The following is a 17,331-nucleotide window of genomic DNA, read 5'->3' as shown; positions in this document are numbered from 1 at the left end:
GGTGACATCACCCCTCCAGTGGTCCAAGTCAGGATTCTGTCTTCTTCAATTTCTATTTCTCATCAGCCACCATCCAACCCCTTAAATTCTATCCACTCTAGCTTCTAAATTTTCTCTTTTCTACTCTCTGTCACTGCTGTAACTCAAGTCTTCCTAGGGGCCACTGCAGGTCTCCTAGCTGGTCTCTAGCCCATCTCCTGTGCCACCATCAGACCTCTTTTCTAAAATGCACGTCACCTGCCTACTGACAACAGCCTTTACTGATTACCCACTGTCTATGGGACAGAAACCCAAACTACTGGTTCTTCACGACCTGCCTGCTACCTGCCACCTTTCCCATCGTTCTCCCGTAGAGCCTATTTCCCAGCCAGCTCTTTGTGGGTCCCTAAATGCATCACACTTCTTGTGTTCTCGTTTTCCCACGTGCTACTTCTTTTGCCTGGCATGCTCTCGTCACATCACCCATCAGCTTTATTCCCCCATGAAATCTTCCTAACTCACTCGCTTGCAAGAATCTCTCCTTCCTCTTATTCCCAGAGCATTCTGTACCCCGCCACTGTTGAGCCGAGGAATTTTACTCCTCTACTCTCTATTCCTCTCTTCTCTCTATTCTCTTTCACTCCGCTGGAGGAGTCCTTTCAAGTAGTGAGTTTCCAGTATCTCCAGCACATGATACACTAGGAGTACCCAATATTTGTTTTAGAAAAAGTGAATTCAATTTATAAATACCCCAGTAATGATACTTCTTTATACAGATAAGCCATATTAAAAACTCACCCCCACAAAAGAAAACAAAGTTAGCAGGTTGTAAAAATCAAAGTTGCCAGTTCTTATAGCTTTAAAAGATAACAATGCCTGCATTTATGGCTTGCATCTGTTCAACTGATCCAACAAATATTTGTTGAAGGTAACAGTACCCACCCTTGATAAATCTACCAAGTATTAGAAGTTTCTATTTTTCACCACAGTGACCTGTTTTTGCAAGCTTTCCATACTAACTAATCTATTTCTCCCTTCTCTGTCAAGTGGCAACAGCCATTTGTCAAAAGCAGCAGGTCTTGAAGTCCACCTGTCAAAGACAGCAAAGGAATTTATACAAGTAATCTATACTTGATTATACTTAGAATACAAAAGTACTTACTGAGTCAGAGCCTGACCTGTTAAGCTTCATAGTACTGATTTTAGAACAAAAGAGTTTTTTTTAAAGGAAATCGCCTAGTATCAAAACACTAGGCAGCTTCTTTTGAGTAGAAGACCCCATAAAATCATAACAGGCCCTAACATGGACTTGAATCAGTTAAGGATGCTTTGAGAAGTGAGTCAAAGGGGCAATCAATGGAGCCCCAATACGAAGACTCCACTCCCACCTCCCTGCCTCTCCCCACCTGTTATAAGAGTAGGCCCTCCACTCCCTTCGGGGAGAAGCTGCTGGTGACTTTCTACACCTTTGTGGGGTTCAGAGATGCCTATGTCCTGCTGTCGCCAGGTTATTCCAGGACTGGGACCAACCTTCATCACTGGTCCATTCCTCCCCCTCCATCGTATAACTCAGCTCCCTTATCAAGCTCCCGGTTTCCTTTAATCCAGTCTCCATCTTCTAATTCCTTTGGACCAAGATTCAGAAATTAAAATTTTTCTTTAGTGACTATGTAATAACTTCATACTATAACCTCTCTATCTGACTTCTAACACTTCTTCTGCTCAGTCATGTCTGAGTCTTTGTGACCCCGTGGACTATAGCCTACCAGGTTCCTCCATCCATGGGATTTTCCAGGCAAGAATACTGGAGTGGGTTGCCATTTCCTTCTCCAGGAGATCTTCCCGACCCAGGGATTGAACCCTGGTCTCCCTCATTGTAGGCAGACGCTTTACCACCTGAACTACCAGGGAAATCACGGTTATATACTACACAGTCCCTAAAAACTCCCCTACTATTTGAATATGAAAAAACAAGGAAAAGTCTCATTCACATAAAACATAGGAGGAAACTGTTAAAATATATATATATACACATTTATATGTATATATAAAAGAATCTGCTTTTTATTTTGCCCTCCTATTTAAGAAACAAAACCAAAAATCTAGCCTTCTCCCAGAAAAAAATATTTAAGAACATCTGAACTTTACTTCTTTCTTTCTAAAAGTTCAGAATATTTTTTAATCACTTTTCAGTAGAAAGAGAAAGGTGTTAAACTTTCATTAAACAGAGCAACTGAGCTCTTGATTTGACTTGAACCAGCCAATTGCCCTAACTTTTCACTCTGCTCTCTTTCATCTAAAAAACAAAGAAGTCTATGATTGGTTCATCTCTCCTCTCTCACCTGAAACAGTCTCTGGAATTGAGGATTTGGGATTTTGCTGGTTGGAAATAAGTCTTCAAAGGTGCCCTCCTCTTCATCTTTCTGCACCAAGCTCATGGAGTCAATCAAAGCATCAACAGCACTCAGCTGTGCCTCTAAGACAAGGACAGACAAAGCAGCAAAAAGAAGCAGTGATTAGTTCCATTAGTCTCCCAAACAAATGCCTTCCATTCATAGATGTTCACGGCAACATTGGCAGGATAGACAGTCCTGGCCCTGCCAAAAGCACTCTCCAGTTATGTGAGTCATTTAACCTAAGCCTGTTTTCTTACTGGCAAAGAGAGCTGTTTAGAACAGCTGGTCTCTTAGGTACTTCCGAGGTCTACCAATTGATGAACTTCTGACAACGGGTTATCTATCAAAAGTGGGCTCTAGAGGAATGCACCACAGTCAAACAAAACCCACCTTCCATATGGTAATTCAAAATATTGGCTATTTATGGAAAAAGTGAAGTGTCAGTCACTCAGCTGTGTCTAACTCTTTGAGATCCAATGAACTGTAGCCCATCAGGCACCTCGGTCCATGGAATTCTCTAGGCAAGAATACTACAGTGCCAGTTCCTTCTCTAGGGGATCGCCCCCACTCAGGGATCGATCTCAGGTCTCCTGCATTGCAGCAAGACTCTTTACTGTCTGAGCCACCAGGGAAACCCTCGAGTTGACACTAAAAAAACTAGTGACTGGCAAAGGAGAAAAACATTAAAAACATTCCTTTGGTAATGAAACATCAGCTTCATAAGGATTTAACATAACCTGTATTGGAGTATACCAACTTAACAGGAAGACGTCATTGGACCAGAGGGAGTGGATTATTTTACAAGTTCTCAAGGCAGACAGAGTTCTTTCCTCTCACAAATCTCACGGCATTAATCACATAGACCTGCACGCATATCTTTTTTTAATTGAAGTAGAATTGATCTACAACATTTCATTAGTTCCAGGTGTATAATGTAGTGACTCAGTATTTCTGAACATTACAAAATCACCAACATAATAAATCTAGTTACCATCTGTCACCATACAAAGTTATTACAATATGATTGACTATATTCTAGTAGTCATGTATGGATGTGAGCAGTGGACCATAAAGAAAGCTGAGTACTGAAGAATTGATGGTTTTGAACTGTGGTGTTGGAGAAGACTCTTGAGAGTCCCTTGGACTGCAAGGAAATCCAAGTGGTCAATCCTAAAGGAAATCAATCCTGAATATTCATTGGAAGAACTGATGCTGAAGCTGAAGCTCCAATACTTTGGCCACCTGATGCAAGGAACTGACTCACTGGAAAAGATCCTGATGTTGGGAAAGACTGAAGGCAGGAGGAGAAGGGGATGACAGAGGACGAGATGGTTGGATGGCAACACCAACTCAATGGACTTGAGTTTGAACAAGCTCCAGGAGTTGGTGATGGACAGGGAAACCTGGTGTGCTGCAGTCCATGGGGTTGCAAAGAGTCAGACACAACTGAGTGACTAAACTGACAGACTGGCTATATTCGCAATGTGAGAAGTGTTTTATCCCTGTGACTTATTTTGTAACTAAAAGTCTTTACCTCTGGTCGCTCTCACCTGTTACACTCATCCTCTTATTCTATTTCCCTCTTGCAACCCCAGTGTGCTCTCTGTGTCTATGAGTCTGTTTCTGCTTTGTGTGCTCATTTGTTTTTTAGACTCCACATCTAAGTGAAATCATACTGTATTTCTCTTTCTCTGTCTGACTTATTTTACCTGGAATAATACTGGGTTGGCCAGTACGTTTGTTCAGGTTTTTCCATAAAATGTAACCGAAAAACCCACCCAATATACCTTCTAGGTTCATCCATGCTGCAAATGGCAAGATTTAATTCTTTTTTATAGCCGAGTAATACTCCACTCTGTGTGTGTGTGTGTGTGTGTGTGTCTCTGTGTGTGTGTGTGTGTGTGTATCACATCTTTGTTCATTCATTTACTGATGGACATTTAAGTTGCTCCCATATCTTGGCTGTAGTAAATAATGTGGCAATGAACATAGGCATACATATATCTTATTTTGAGTTAGTGTTTATGTTTTCTGTGGGAAAATATTAGGAATCAGAAGTGCTGGATAGTATGGTAAAAATTTAATTTTTTGAGAAATTTCCATACTGTTTTCCATAGTAGCTGCACCAATTTACATTCTAACAACAGTGCACTGGGTTTCCCTTTTCTCCATATCCTCAGAAGCATGTTATTTGTTGTCATTTTGATGATAGCTATTCTGACAGATGTGGTTCTAACTTGCACTTCCTTGATCATTAGTGATGTCAAGCGTCTTTTCATGTGTCTGCAGGGCATTCATATGTATGTCTTCTTTGGAAAAATGTCCTGCAAACATGTCTTACCCCACTCCAGGCAAATTCTAAGGATCTTTGAGAGCAGAAACATGGTGTTCTCTTCTTTATGTCTGTCAGATACCAGATAGAAAGCAAGTTCTTCCCAGTAAAAATCTACAAGGTCAATAAAAATGGCAGAGCCCAAAGCAACTCTCCCCAAAATGCTTCTACCTAAACTACCACAAGGAACTTTCATTCTGCTGATTCATATGGCAGTTCAGCTGTTAAAAAGCTGAAGTGCTATTTTGGGATCATTCACAGCCACTAGGCAAGAGGCAGAAAAGAGTAAGCAGTTCCTCAAAGTTTATTATACTTCTGTTCTTCACCTTGCAAACATCCCTTTCAGACAGCTACTACAAAAGGAATGAGCACACAGACATTTATCATGAGACATTTCTGTTCCATTTTTTCACTTTCTAATGGAGGTTTCAGGAATCATCTCACACTGATGGCTGCAGGGTCCACCTGGCAATAAGGAGGTGGTAACTGTGTGGGTGAATATTCAGTGATTTCCATCTGCTACTCCAGGCTAGTATCAGGCCAGACCACGCTGGTCTCACACACCCTTACATAAATGTTGACTTGGGAAATATGTCAAACAGCTTTAATGATCTGTTTTTCCAATGGAGCAAATGCAAACAAAAGTGTCAACTCACAGGAAATAAATCAACAGATCGAAAAGTAATGTTTTAGATCCCGAGTAATTTATATCTATTAGGTTCTCTCTCAACAAAGTTCTCTTTTTTAAATGTTCTTCTCATTTAAAGCTTGGAATTATCAAGAGGAAAAGACTGAATATTATAGTACACTGGCATCTTCTACACATTCAAGTCCATGCCTGACTCCACATGGTGGATTTGATTCTTGGCTCTTCTCCCACACCCTGCTCCCAACATACAGAGAGCACCCAGTTCTGAACTCACTTCACAGCTCCCTCATCCTACACCAAGGCAGATTTAAAGTTGTCAACTAAAACATCTGTTCATCATTCTGTGCTCTTTTTGGTACGTTCCCTATTTCAGCCCACTATTCTAGCTTACGGTAATTGTCTTAAACTGTGAGATTTACGGAAGACAGGATCTATGTGTGTAAGAATCACTGTATGCAGCATCCTGACATCTGCAGCCAGATGCTTAATAGAGGCCTCTTCTCATTAAGCTCCTGGCAATAAGGAGCAACAGGACTTGGACTGAAAATGTGAACTAGGAAGAAAGGGCAAAGAGAAAAGTATGGTTAAAGTTACATTATATTTTTGTAGGACACCAGTCACAAGTTTGATACTATGTGTCAATTCACTGCACCAAAAGACAAATCCTCTGCTCATATTTAGAGAATGTACATCTATTTCCATTAAACTGCTCCCTAGATACAACCTCTAAGTCAGAAGGTGGATGGTGGAGAATGTTTGGAACAAACCTATCCCTACTATAGGGGAAAAAAATCACCTTCCGTCATCACCATATATACCACTGTGATTGGAATCCAACTACAGTTGACTCTCGAACAACATGGGTTTGAACTGTTCAGATCCACTTACATGTGGATTACAAGTAAATACGTACATTTCTACACAATCTGAGATTGGCTGAATCCACAGATACAGATCTGTGAATACTGAGGGCCCTGTAAAGTTATACATGGATTTTCAACTTGAGGGGGAGTGCCCCAAACCTCTTCAGTGTTCAAAGGTCAACTATAATCCCACCCTGTGAAATCCTAGCCCCCAAACATGACTAAAGACAGGTGGTTTCCCCCAGTCTGTTTAGAGCAAATCAGTGAGCAAAATGGAAATAAACTCACCTGTGGGAGTGCATTTCCTGTTATTTTTCAAGGATGAAAACATGTACTGGCGCAAATCTTCCATGAAAGGCAGCTGTATGTACACTAAACACTAATGAGAAGAGTGGAGATAAAAACAGAGACGACTGAATTAATGGAAAAATTTAAAGCTGATCCCAAATGCTGTGAAAACGGCTCAACAGGATTTAAAGAACCAGAAGGCAAAAGTATAGGACGTGGAGAGTGACGTGCTCTGATCTCTGCTATTAGCTGCTGCTGTTGTTCAGTTGCTCAGTTCAGTCGTATTCGACTCCTTGCGACCCCATGGACTGTAGCCTGCTAGGCTCCTCTGTCCATGGGATTTCCCAGGCAAGAATACTGGAGTGGGTAGCCACTTCCTTCTCCAGGGATCTTCCTGACCCAGGGATTGAATTCGTGGCTCCCGCTTGGCAGGTGGATTCTTTACCACTGAGTCACCTGGGGAGCCCTGTGATTAGCTGTATACAACTGCAAACAGTACAAAAATAGTAAATATAAAAGAAATGCTCAAAGAAAGACTATCAGATATCTACAAAATGCATGACCAACACAACAAATGAGAAGGGTCAAGGTGACTGGCAGGCTGGCATGGAAGTCAGGATGCCTGCCTTCTCTTCCATTTCTGCCACAGTGAGTTCTCTGAGACACAGGAAATGGCAAGGAGTCTAGATCTGTATTTTCAACAGGACAGCCCTAAAAAACGTAAATTCAGCAGGATCACAAGAAAAGCACACCCTCAGCCTTTATCCATAGTAAAGACTATTGTAAAAAGGGAAGTAATCTGTATTCCCTTGAGGTTCTGAGACGTCAGGAAGGATGAGAATGGAGAGGAAGTCACTGGATTGGGCAAACGGTAAGTCACAGTCAACCTTTACTAGCTGTTTTATTAGGAAGCTCCTTGTACACTGTCGTAATTTATGTTCTTTCACTGCAACTGAAAGTGTGAGTCCCAGACCAGCAGTCTCAGCATTAGATGGGAGGGGGTGAGAAATGCAGAAATTCAGGCAACCCCTGTCCCCAGAGCTACAGAATCAGAACGTACATTTTTACCAGACCCCCTCAGTACCTCCCATGCACATGAACAGTTGAAAAACACTGTTTAGAACAAAGCAACTGAAGGGAAAGAATTAATATGAATAAAAGACTTGCAGGTTCTACCTCATATGTGTCCTTGATCAAAGGAAAAGCCACGCCAACTTGAGGATTAGTTCTTTGGTCGTAAGCATATCGAACCACGGCCACCATGTCTAATTCATCCAAAGCATGAATCAGGGAGGAGAGGGCAACTGCCGCTGCCTAGTAAGAGAGATGTCTGTGTTAACATGATGTCTGACATGTGAGGATTTTCACAACACAACCAAATACTTGTAAGATTGCTATCCACTTTCTCCCTGTTTCGGATATTAAATACCCCTCCATCCACTTGAAAGCTACACTGTACACATTTGCATTTGACCACATTTACTGTACCTCTTCAGGAACTTCATTATATTCTCTTTCCTTCAACTTTCCTCCTCCTCTGAATTTATACCTAACTCTAAACAAAATTTTTCTTTGCCTCCTCTCCACAAATTACTATCTGTAACCTTCTTTTCCTTCATCTTTAAATTTCATGAAATAATCTTCTTGTTTCACCACTTAGAACACAATTATTCTTCAATCTAAACCAGCTACGTAGCCATTTCCTTCCGGAAACTACTCTGAAGTGCCCTGTGATCTCCAAGTTGCCGAAGTCTTAGTCTCCATTCTGTTTGACCTTTCAGTAGCATCTGACCATCCCTCTTTCTCTACACTTTCTCCTTCTTTGGCTTCAAAAGCAACACTCTCCACTAGTTATTCTACCTTTGTGGACCACTATTCCCCCAGCTCTTCTCGTCTTCCAATCTTGAAATTCTGCTCTTGGCCTTTCTCTCCTCCTTTCACTCCAAAAGAACTCTACTTTGGTGACACTTTCTTTCATCCAGTCCCATGAGTTGATGAATCAAAAATCTGTATATTCAGCTTTAAAACTCCTAAGACCTAGACTTACACAGTCTACTAGTTGGTGGATAACTTGTCCAGTTATACCTCAGGTATTTCAAGCTGTCCATGACCGAAACTAAGTTTAGTATCACTCCCCTCTTCTCCACCTGTACTCCCTACTTCTACAAACATCACTTCCAAATGAGAAGCCCTAAAGTTGTTGATAAGGCCTCCCTACTGTCCTTCAAGTGTTCATCAAGCTCTACAAATTCGACTTTTATGCCATTTTTCAGATTCTATCCGCCCTGTTCCATCATGGTGTCCCCTATTCCGAGAGCTGACTATGTCACTCTCTTCTATAAAAACCTCCACAGGCACCTTTCTCAGGCTTGGTAGAGCAGATCATTATTCACAGGCAAGTCCTGTGCTTTCCCGCCCCAGTAGCTTTTTCCATGTACAATTTCTCCTCACTGGAATGCTCTCCCCAAATCTCTGGCTCTCAAGCTTTGAACCCATCTTCAAGAACTGGCAAAATGACAAGCTCTCCATTTCAGATCTGCTTTGCTAAGCCCTCCCCCTCTTCTCCCTAACCTCTCAAACACTTTGTATTTTTCTCAGGGGCCAAAGCTAACCTCCATCAAAGTTAGGTATGTATATTCCCATCTCCTCCACAAAATACACGATGATATCAACACCTTGACATCAAAATCCTCTACAGATGTCATGAAAGACTGATTACCTTTTCAGTTCAAGGATTATTAACTTAGTGTCTGCTCTTGGCTAAGTACTGTCTTCAGTGCAGTCGCTCAGTCATGTCCGACTCTTTATGACCCCATGGACCGCAGCACACTAGGCCTCCCTGTCCATCAACAACTCCTGGAGTTTACCCAAACCCATGTCCATTGAGTCAGTGATGCCATCCAACCACCTCATCCTCTGTCGTCCCCTTCTCCTCCTGCCTTCAATCTTTCCCAGCATCAGGCTCTTTTCAAATGATTAAGCTGTCCGCATCAGGTGGCCAAAGTATTGGAGTTTCAGCTTCAACATCAGCCCTTCCAGTGAACACTCAGGACTGATTTCCTTTAGGATTGACTGGTTGGATCTCCTTGCAGTCCAAGGGACTCTCAAGAGTCTTCTCTAACACCACAGTTCAAAAGCATCAATTCTTTGGCACTCAGCTTTTTTTACAGTCCAACTCTCACATCCATACATGACTACTGGAAAAACCATAGCCTTGACTAGATGGACCTTTGTTGGCAAAGTAATGTCTCTGCTTTTTAATATGTTGTCTAGGTTGGTCATAACTTTCAAGGAGTAAGCGTCTTTTAATTTCATGGCTGCAATCATCATCTCCAGTGATTTTGGAGCCCGAAAAAATAAAGTCTGCCACTGTTTCCAGTTTCCCCATCTATCTGCCATGAAGTGATAGGACTGGATTCCATGATCTTAGTTTTCTGAATGTTGAACTTTAAGCCAACTTTTTAACTCTCCTCTTTCACTTTCATCAAGAGGCTTTTTAGTTCTTCTTCACTTTCTGCCATAAGGGTGGTGTCATCTGCATATCTGAAGTTATTGATATTTCTCCTGGCAATCTTGCTTCCAACTTGTGCTTCTTCCAGCCCAGCGTTTCTCATGATGTACTCTGCATAGAAGTTAAACAAGCAGGATGACAATATACAGCCTTGACGTACTCCTTTTCCTATTTGGAACCAGTCTGTTGTTCCACGTTCAGTTCTAACTGTTGCTTCCTGACCTGCATATAGGTTTCTCAAGAGGCAGGTCAGGTGGTCTGGTATTCCCATTTCTTTCAGAATCTTCCACAGTTTATTGTGATCCACACAGTCAAAGGTTTTGTCATAGTCAATAAAGCAGAAATAGATGTTTTTCTGGAACTCTCTTGCTTTTTTGATGATCCAGCAGATGTTGGCCATTTGATCTCTGGTTCCTCTGCCTTTTCTAAAACCAGCTTGAACATCTGGAAGTTTATGGTTCATGTAAAGGTTCAAGCCAGGCTTTGTTGAAGCCTGGCTTGGAGAATTTTGAGCACTACTTTACTAGAGTGTGAGATGAGTGCAATTGTGGTAGTATTAGCATTCTTTGGCATTGCCTTTCGAACCACACAGCAGCCGAGATGCCATCAGTAGGGATGCCGCTGCTACAAGCAGAGGAATTCAAATCCCGCATGTACTGCTTGCCAGGGCCGCCATATTGCCAAGTACTGTCTTAGGCACTCTAAGAAAAAAAATGTGTGTCTCTGCTCTCACTGAACTAATTCTCTCTTGACAAGCAGAAACGAGATGTGTACCAAGGACAGAATCTATATATTCTAACAAGTCCCATACAAGAGACCATATCAGCACAGTGATAAACTAAAGAAGAGATTACTTCCAGTGTATCTGTAAGTTTTTATTTGGTGTCTTTGATAGAACCAACTGGGATATTTAAAGAAGGAAGGATGGGGTCCCCAGTATCTGCTATAACACAACACTACACTTGTGGGAAGCTCAACTAAAGCTCTATTTCCTTTCCTTTCTCCTCTCCCCTTCTCTTCCACACAGTGAAAACCAGGACCTAAGTGTAGATTCTCTGTAAAAAAAAAAAAAATGCTAATAACCGAAGAAAATATTCTTAAAAAGGAATATTCCTAGAATATTTGAGTTGAAAACAGAAGTATTCATCTAGTTTGGCAACCCACATGATGAAGGACTTGCCTTCCCCACATTTGACTGATGAGACTCTGCTTAGAAACTTACAGGAATGGGGACTGGACCATCTCACAAGGAACCAATTCATATGGAGACAGTAATCCTTGTTGATTAAGTAGTTCTTCATTGTGAACAAAACCACCACTTGTTGGTTCCAATTTACCCTCCGGCAGGAAGCAGAGTCTAGCTCCTGCTTCATATGATAACCTGCTAAGTATCTGAAGAAGGCTATCACATCCCTCATCCCTCCTACTTCCCTGGTACCTACACAAGTCTTCTCCATGTTATCTTTTACTGAAAATTTCTATATGACAGTTTCTTTCTTCCTCAGCTTATCTCATTAAGCTCCAATTAGTTAATACTATTCTTTGAGTATGACATCAGAACTGACACCACAGAGTAGCCCTCTGCCGTTAGAATTTTTTTCTTGAGTGACACAAAGTGACCCTGTGATCTACAGGTTCCATATAAGGCTGGATGTGAACTATACAAGCCACAAGGCTGCCTTGACCTGAGCTAGCAAGTCTAGACAATGACATGTGCTAACATGGCTTTGTGACGTGACTTTTCTTACTCATACCCAGCAATCACACGAAGTGATCAAAATTTTCTTTGGGTAAAAAAAGGACATTAAGCTGGAGTTAAAACTTCGGCAGAAGTCAAAAATGCAGTTGTGTTGACAACATATACTAGAACTGCATGGTTCCCAATAGGATGTGATTCAGGAGAAATCCATGAAGTAGGAGTTTCAAATTTGAGAAGTCACATACACCTACTGTGCATTAACAAATCCAGCACTGAGTGGAAGCCAAGCATTTTCTTCTCCTAGTTTTACTGTTCTAATGGATACTGGCATATCCATTCACTATCAGCAGCCAGCTACCTTTCAGAGGTGAGGGAAAAAAGGAGGACTAGATCCCTAACACCACCACCCAAACAAGCCTTCCGCATCCAGTTTACCAGTTCCAAATATAAATAACTTCTGGAACTTGGAGACCTCTTTAAGTGGTCTGAAACAGACACAGGATGGTAAGCTTCCAGTTAACATCAAAACCTCCAAGGGAGTTCTGACTTGAAGACTGCATAGAAATTATTTGTGGAGAGGGCAGGTGTGCACACAGGATGCCACAGGCATGGGCTGTTAGTCAGAAACCAGCCTGAAAACAGAATCTCTTGAGATGCAGGAAGAGAATGAAAAGAAAGGGGCAAAGAGAATAAGACAAGTTTATCAATGATGGAAGTAGTCCAGTGAGTAAGTGGATCTTCAGGATGCTTTGTTGCTGTTGTTTAGTCGCTCAGTTGTATCCGACTCTTTTCAACCCCATGGACTGCAGCATGTCAGGCTTTCCTGTCCTTCACCAACTCCTGGAGCTTGCTCAAACTCATGTCCATTAAATCAGTGATGCCATCCAACCATATCATCCTCTGTCATGCCCTTCTCCTCTTGCCTTCAATCTTTCCCAGCATCAGGGTCTTTTCCCAATGAGTTAATTCTTCACATCAGGTGGCCAAAGTACTGGGGCTTCAGCTTCAGCATCAGTCCCTCCAACGAATATTCAGGATTGATTTCCTTTAGGATTGACTGGTTGGATCTCCTTGCAGTCCAAGGGACTCTCAAGAGTCTTCTCTAACACCACAGTTCAAAAGCATCAATTCTTCGGTGCTCAGCTTTCTTCACAGACCAACTCTCACATCCATACATGACTACTGGAAAAACCATAGCCTTGACTAGATGGACCTTTGTTGGCAAAGTAACGTCTCTGCTTTTTAATATGCTGTCTAGGTTGGTCATAGCTTTTCTTCCAAGGAGCAAGTGTCTTTTAATTTCATGACTGCAGTCACCACCTGCAGTGATTTGGGAGCCCAAGAAAATAAAGTCTGTCACTATTTCCATTGTTTCCCCATCTATTTGCCATGAAGTGATGGGACCGGATGCCATGATTTTAGCTTTTTGAATACTGAGTTTTAAGCCAGCTTTTTCACTCTCCTCTTTCACTTTCATCAAGAAGCCCTTCAGTTCCTTTTTCGCTTTCGCCATAAGGGTGGTGTCATCTGCATATCTGATGTTATTATTGATATTTCTCCCTGTAACCTTGATTTCAGCTTGTGCTTCATCCAGTCTGGCATTTCCATGATGTACTCTGCATATGAGTCAAATATGCAGGGTGACAAACTCCTTTCCCAATTTTGACCCAGTCCATTGTTCCATGTCCAGTTCTAACTGTTGCTCCTTGACTTGCATACAGGTTTCTCAGGAGGCAGGTAAGGTGGTGTGGTTTTCCCATGTCTTTAAGAATTTTCCAGTTTGTGGTGAACCACACAATCATAGGCTTTAGCTTAGTCAGTAAAGCAGAAATAGATACTTTTCTGGAATTCTGTTGCTTCTTCTATGATCCACTGGATGTGAGCAATTTGATCTCTGCTTCCTCTGCCTTTTCTAAATCCAGCTTGAACATCTGGAAGTTCTCGGTTCATGAACTGCTGAAGCCTAGCTTGAAAAAGTCTGAACATTACTTTGCTAGTAAATGAAATAAGTGTACTTTGGCAGTTTGAACATTCTTGGCATTGCCCTTCTTTGGGGCTGGAATGAAAACTGACCTTTTCCAGTCCTGTGGCCACTGCTGAGTTTTCCAAATTTGCTGGCATATTGAGTGCAGTACTTTAACAGCACCGTCTTTTAGGATTTGAAATAGCTCAGCTGGAATTTCATTACCTCCACTAGCTTTGTTCAGTTCAAGCCAGCACTAAATGTTCTGCTTATGAAAATGAAAATATTAACCTAATGCCACACTTCCTGAACCTGTGACCATGAGATCCCCACATTCAATGTATTTGCTCAAACGTTTTTGTTTTTAATATTCACCTGATCTCCAATTGCAGGACTATGGTCTCAGGCCTTGTGCTCATGCTACGACAAATTCATTTATCACTTCTCCATTTTCAAAGCTAAAGGTCAGTGAATTTTCCCACCGCTGTTGCAAGAATTAATGTTATTTTAAACATAAAAGCCCCAAACAACTCGCTTGAAATGACAATTCAATTCTGTGGCCCTGCCTCAAAGACCTACTGTCAACTCACCTCATCATCTTTTGCTGCAAAGACCTTTAGAACTTGATTTCCCATAAAATATTTCATGTGGACCTACATGAGGAAGTGAGGAAAAGAACTGGTTTAGATTCAAAGTAAGGAACATATGAAACCATAATGCCACATGTTATTAAGAAATTCTATTCAAAATGCTCTTGCTGAAAAACATTCACAGGTACTAGAAACAACTTACTACTTGAGGTTCAAATAAATTAAAGACGATAAATGTAAAATCAGATGAGTAAGATTTAGCATAGATCAGATCATGAAGTCTCATAAGCAAACTGGTTTGGACTTCATCCTAAGAGCAATGACGAAGCATTGATGAATTGCAGAGACTAGTGTACCATTTGTCCTTTAAATTACTTAACTAGCACAGCATCAGAGTCAAAGACAGACTAGAAAATGAATACTAAGAGTCCCTGATATTATAACCACCTGCATCTATCAACCAAGATCAGCATCTCTTTGATCTATGTCATCTTGAGCCCAGAGTTTCTAAGAAGGTGCCATAAGAGAAGTAATGCTCAAATATTTTTTCTGTACTCCCACCTCTAATACTGAGAAATTGTGAGCGCTTTTACAGTAACAGCAGTTCAAGAAAACTGAGTCTCAAAGGTGTGGGGGTGAGGCCCATATAATCCAAATACCCTCCATCTTCACATCCATTCCCCATCTGAAAACCATTATTTGAAGAAATATGGGGATAATTTTATATTTTCAGTCTGCTACATTTGTATAGATTTATTTGCCCTTTTATTAGAATCTGTAATAGTTGATTGATTCAAGAACAGTTAATGATACCTTTTCCTAAGGCACCTAAATGACTTCTCAAAGGACAGTCAAACATTTGGGGAATTTCTGGCTTAATTCTTATCCATCCTATAATTAGATACCAAGAACACTGACAACTTGGAAGAAGACAAAGTGAAAAGTCTCTTGAAAATTTAAAAGAGTAATTCACAATTCAAAAAAAAAAAAAAAAGTCCAATTTATATAATGAAAAGTTTCACACTAATTCAATCCAGAAATATTAGTGTCCCTCAGTTTAAGGGAATCTGGAAAACTATGTGATCTTATTTATTTAAAGCTAATTACTAGTCTGTTAGAAGGTACATACGTACACTTTACCTTAGTTGCTATGGAAAAACCTTCTTGAGACACTGTGTATGCATTTGTTAACACAATACACAAAAGCAAGTATGTAAAAGCTAGACTATTCAAAAATGAGCCTGTCTATTGGTGCACAGATCACAGTTGATTAATGGCATAGCTTTAGAGTCAAAGAGACCTTGTTCAAAACCCATCTCTACCACCTTCTAACTGGGTCACCTTGGGCCTATTATCTAACAGTTCTGAACCTCAATTTCCTAATATATAAAGTATGTACATGCACCTACCTAAGACAGTTGTCCAACCAGTCCATCCTAAAGGAAATCAGTCCTGAATATTTACTGGAAGGACTGATATTGAAGCTGAAACTCCAATACTTTTGTCACCTGATGCGAAGAACTGACTCATTTGAAAAGAGCCTGATGCTGGGAAAGATTGAAGGCAGGAGGAGAAGGGGATGACAGAGGATGAGATGGTTGGATGGTATCACCGACTCAATGGACATGAGTTTGAGTAAATGCTGGGAGTTGGTGATGGACAGGGAGGCCTGGTGTGCTGCAGTCCATGGGGTTGCAAAGAGATGGATATGACTGAGCGACTGAACTGAACTGAACTGAAGAGGGTTATAATAAGAATTAAATGGGAATTTACATAAAATGCTTAGTATACTGACTGTAATATTGTAATCACTCAATAAATGGTAGTTATTTTGACTATTTCTATTGTATCTGTCTGATACTGTACTTAAGATAAAAATAACTTAAGAGCTTAACATCAAAAAAAGTTGATTTAGAAAATACTTCATGACTTAAAACTTCAGTTTAAGTCAATAAAAATCTCTTTAAATGGAATATGTACTTTTTCAGCTCACTCTTTCTTGCTTCATCATTTAACTAAATGGGCCTCCACACCTACTGTGGCACAGATGAAGTTTTTTGAGTCCTGAATTACAGTTGTAGCCATTTTAGACAGGCAATTCTTTTCTGACTATCTGGAATTGGTTCCCAAGAGGCCAGTTTCTACAAACAGGTCTGAATGGAGGCTCTGTTTCACTTGACTCATAAGCACTGACTTTAATAAACATAAATTTTAAGTCTAATCACACCTCCCAAAGTAAATAATTTTAAAGAAAAGTATGTTGATTATAATTTGTTGGAGACTCTCAACTTAGAAAAAGTATTTAATCTCAATATTAAAACTGTATTGACTTTAAGTAAATATTCTCAATTTTTGGCTTCAGTTCAGTTCAGTTGCTCAGTCTTGTCTGACTCTTTGCAACCCCATGAATAGCAGCACGCCAGGCCTCCCTGTCCCTTAGCAACTCCTGGAATTCACTCAAACTCACGTTCATCGAGTCGGTGATGACATCCAGCCATCTCATCCTCTGTCTTCCCCTTCTCCTCCTGCCCTGAATCCCTCCCAGCATCAGAGTCTTTTCCAATGAGTCAACTCTTTGCATGAGGTGGCCAAAGTACTAGAGTTTCAGCTTTAGCATCATTCCTTCCAAAGAACACCCAGGGCTGATCTCCTTTAGAATGGACTGGTTGGATCTCCTTGCAGTCCAAGTGACTCTCAAGGGTCTTCTCCAACAACACAGTTCAAAAGAATCAATTCTTTGGTGCTCAGCTTTCTTCACAGTCCAACTCTCACATCCATACATGACCACAGGAAAAACCACAGCCTTGACTAGATGGACCTTTGTTGGCAAAGTAACGTCTCTGCTTTTCAATATGCTATCTAAGTTGGTCCTAACTTACCTTCCAAGGCGTAAGCATCTTTTAATTTCATGGCTACAGTCACCATCTGCAGTGATTTTGGATTATGAGTCTTAAAAATGCACCTAACAGTTTGAGCATATCATGAAACACATTCTCCCCAACTTCACTGAATTATTCTAACACTGACTTACACAAGGACTACATGCTAGAGCAACATGAAA

General features: G+C 40.9%; 1 protein-coding gene across 1 annotated transcript in view; it reads right to left on the bottom strand.

Moving 5' to 3' along the window:
- XRCC5 (X-ray repair cross complementing 5) overlaps nucleotides 1–17,331 on the bottom strand; it is a 90,696-nt gene that overhangs the window by 52,911 nt on the left and 20,454 nt on the right. Inside the window, exons 10-13 of the mRNA XM_052664340.1 lie at nucleotides 14,271–14,333; nucleotides 7,684–7,821; nucleotides 6,508–6,598; nucleotides 2,322–2,455 (exon numbers count right to left, since the gene is read on the bottom strand). Coding sequence (XP_052520300.1) covers nucleotides 2,322–2,455; nucleotides 6,508–6,598; nucleotides 7,684–7,821; nucleotides 14,271–14,333 — 426 coding nt within the window. The remainder of the gene's footprint in view (nucleotides 1–2,321; nucleotides 2,456–6,507; nucleotides 6,599–7,683; nucleotides 7,822–14,270; nucleotides 14,334–17,331) is intronic.

This window comes from Budorcas taxicolor, chromosome 2 (assembly GCF_023091745.1).
Source record: "Budorcas taxicolor isolate Tak-1 chromosome 2, Takin1.1, whole genome shotgun sequence".
Classification (NCBI taxonomy): Eukaryota; Metazoa; Chordata; class Mammalia; order Artiodactyla; family Bovidae; genus Budorcas; species Budorcas taxicolor.
The sequence above is the reverse complement of the archived record's forward strand: the minus strand, read 5'-3'. Positions and strand labels throughout refer to the sequence as shown.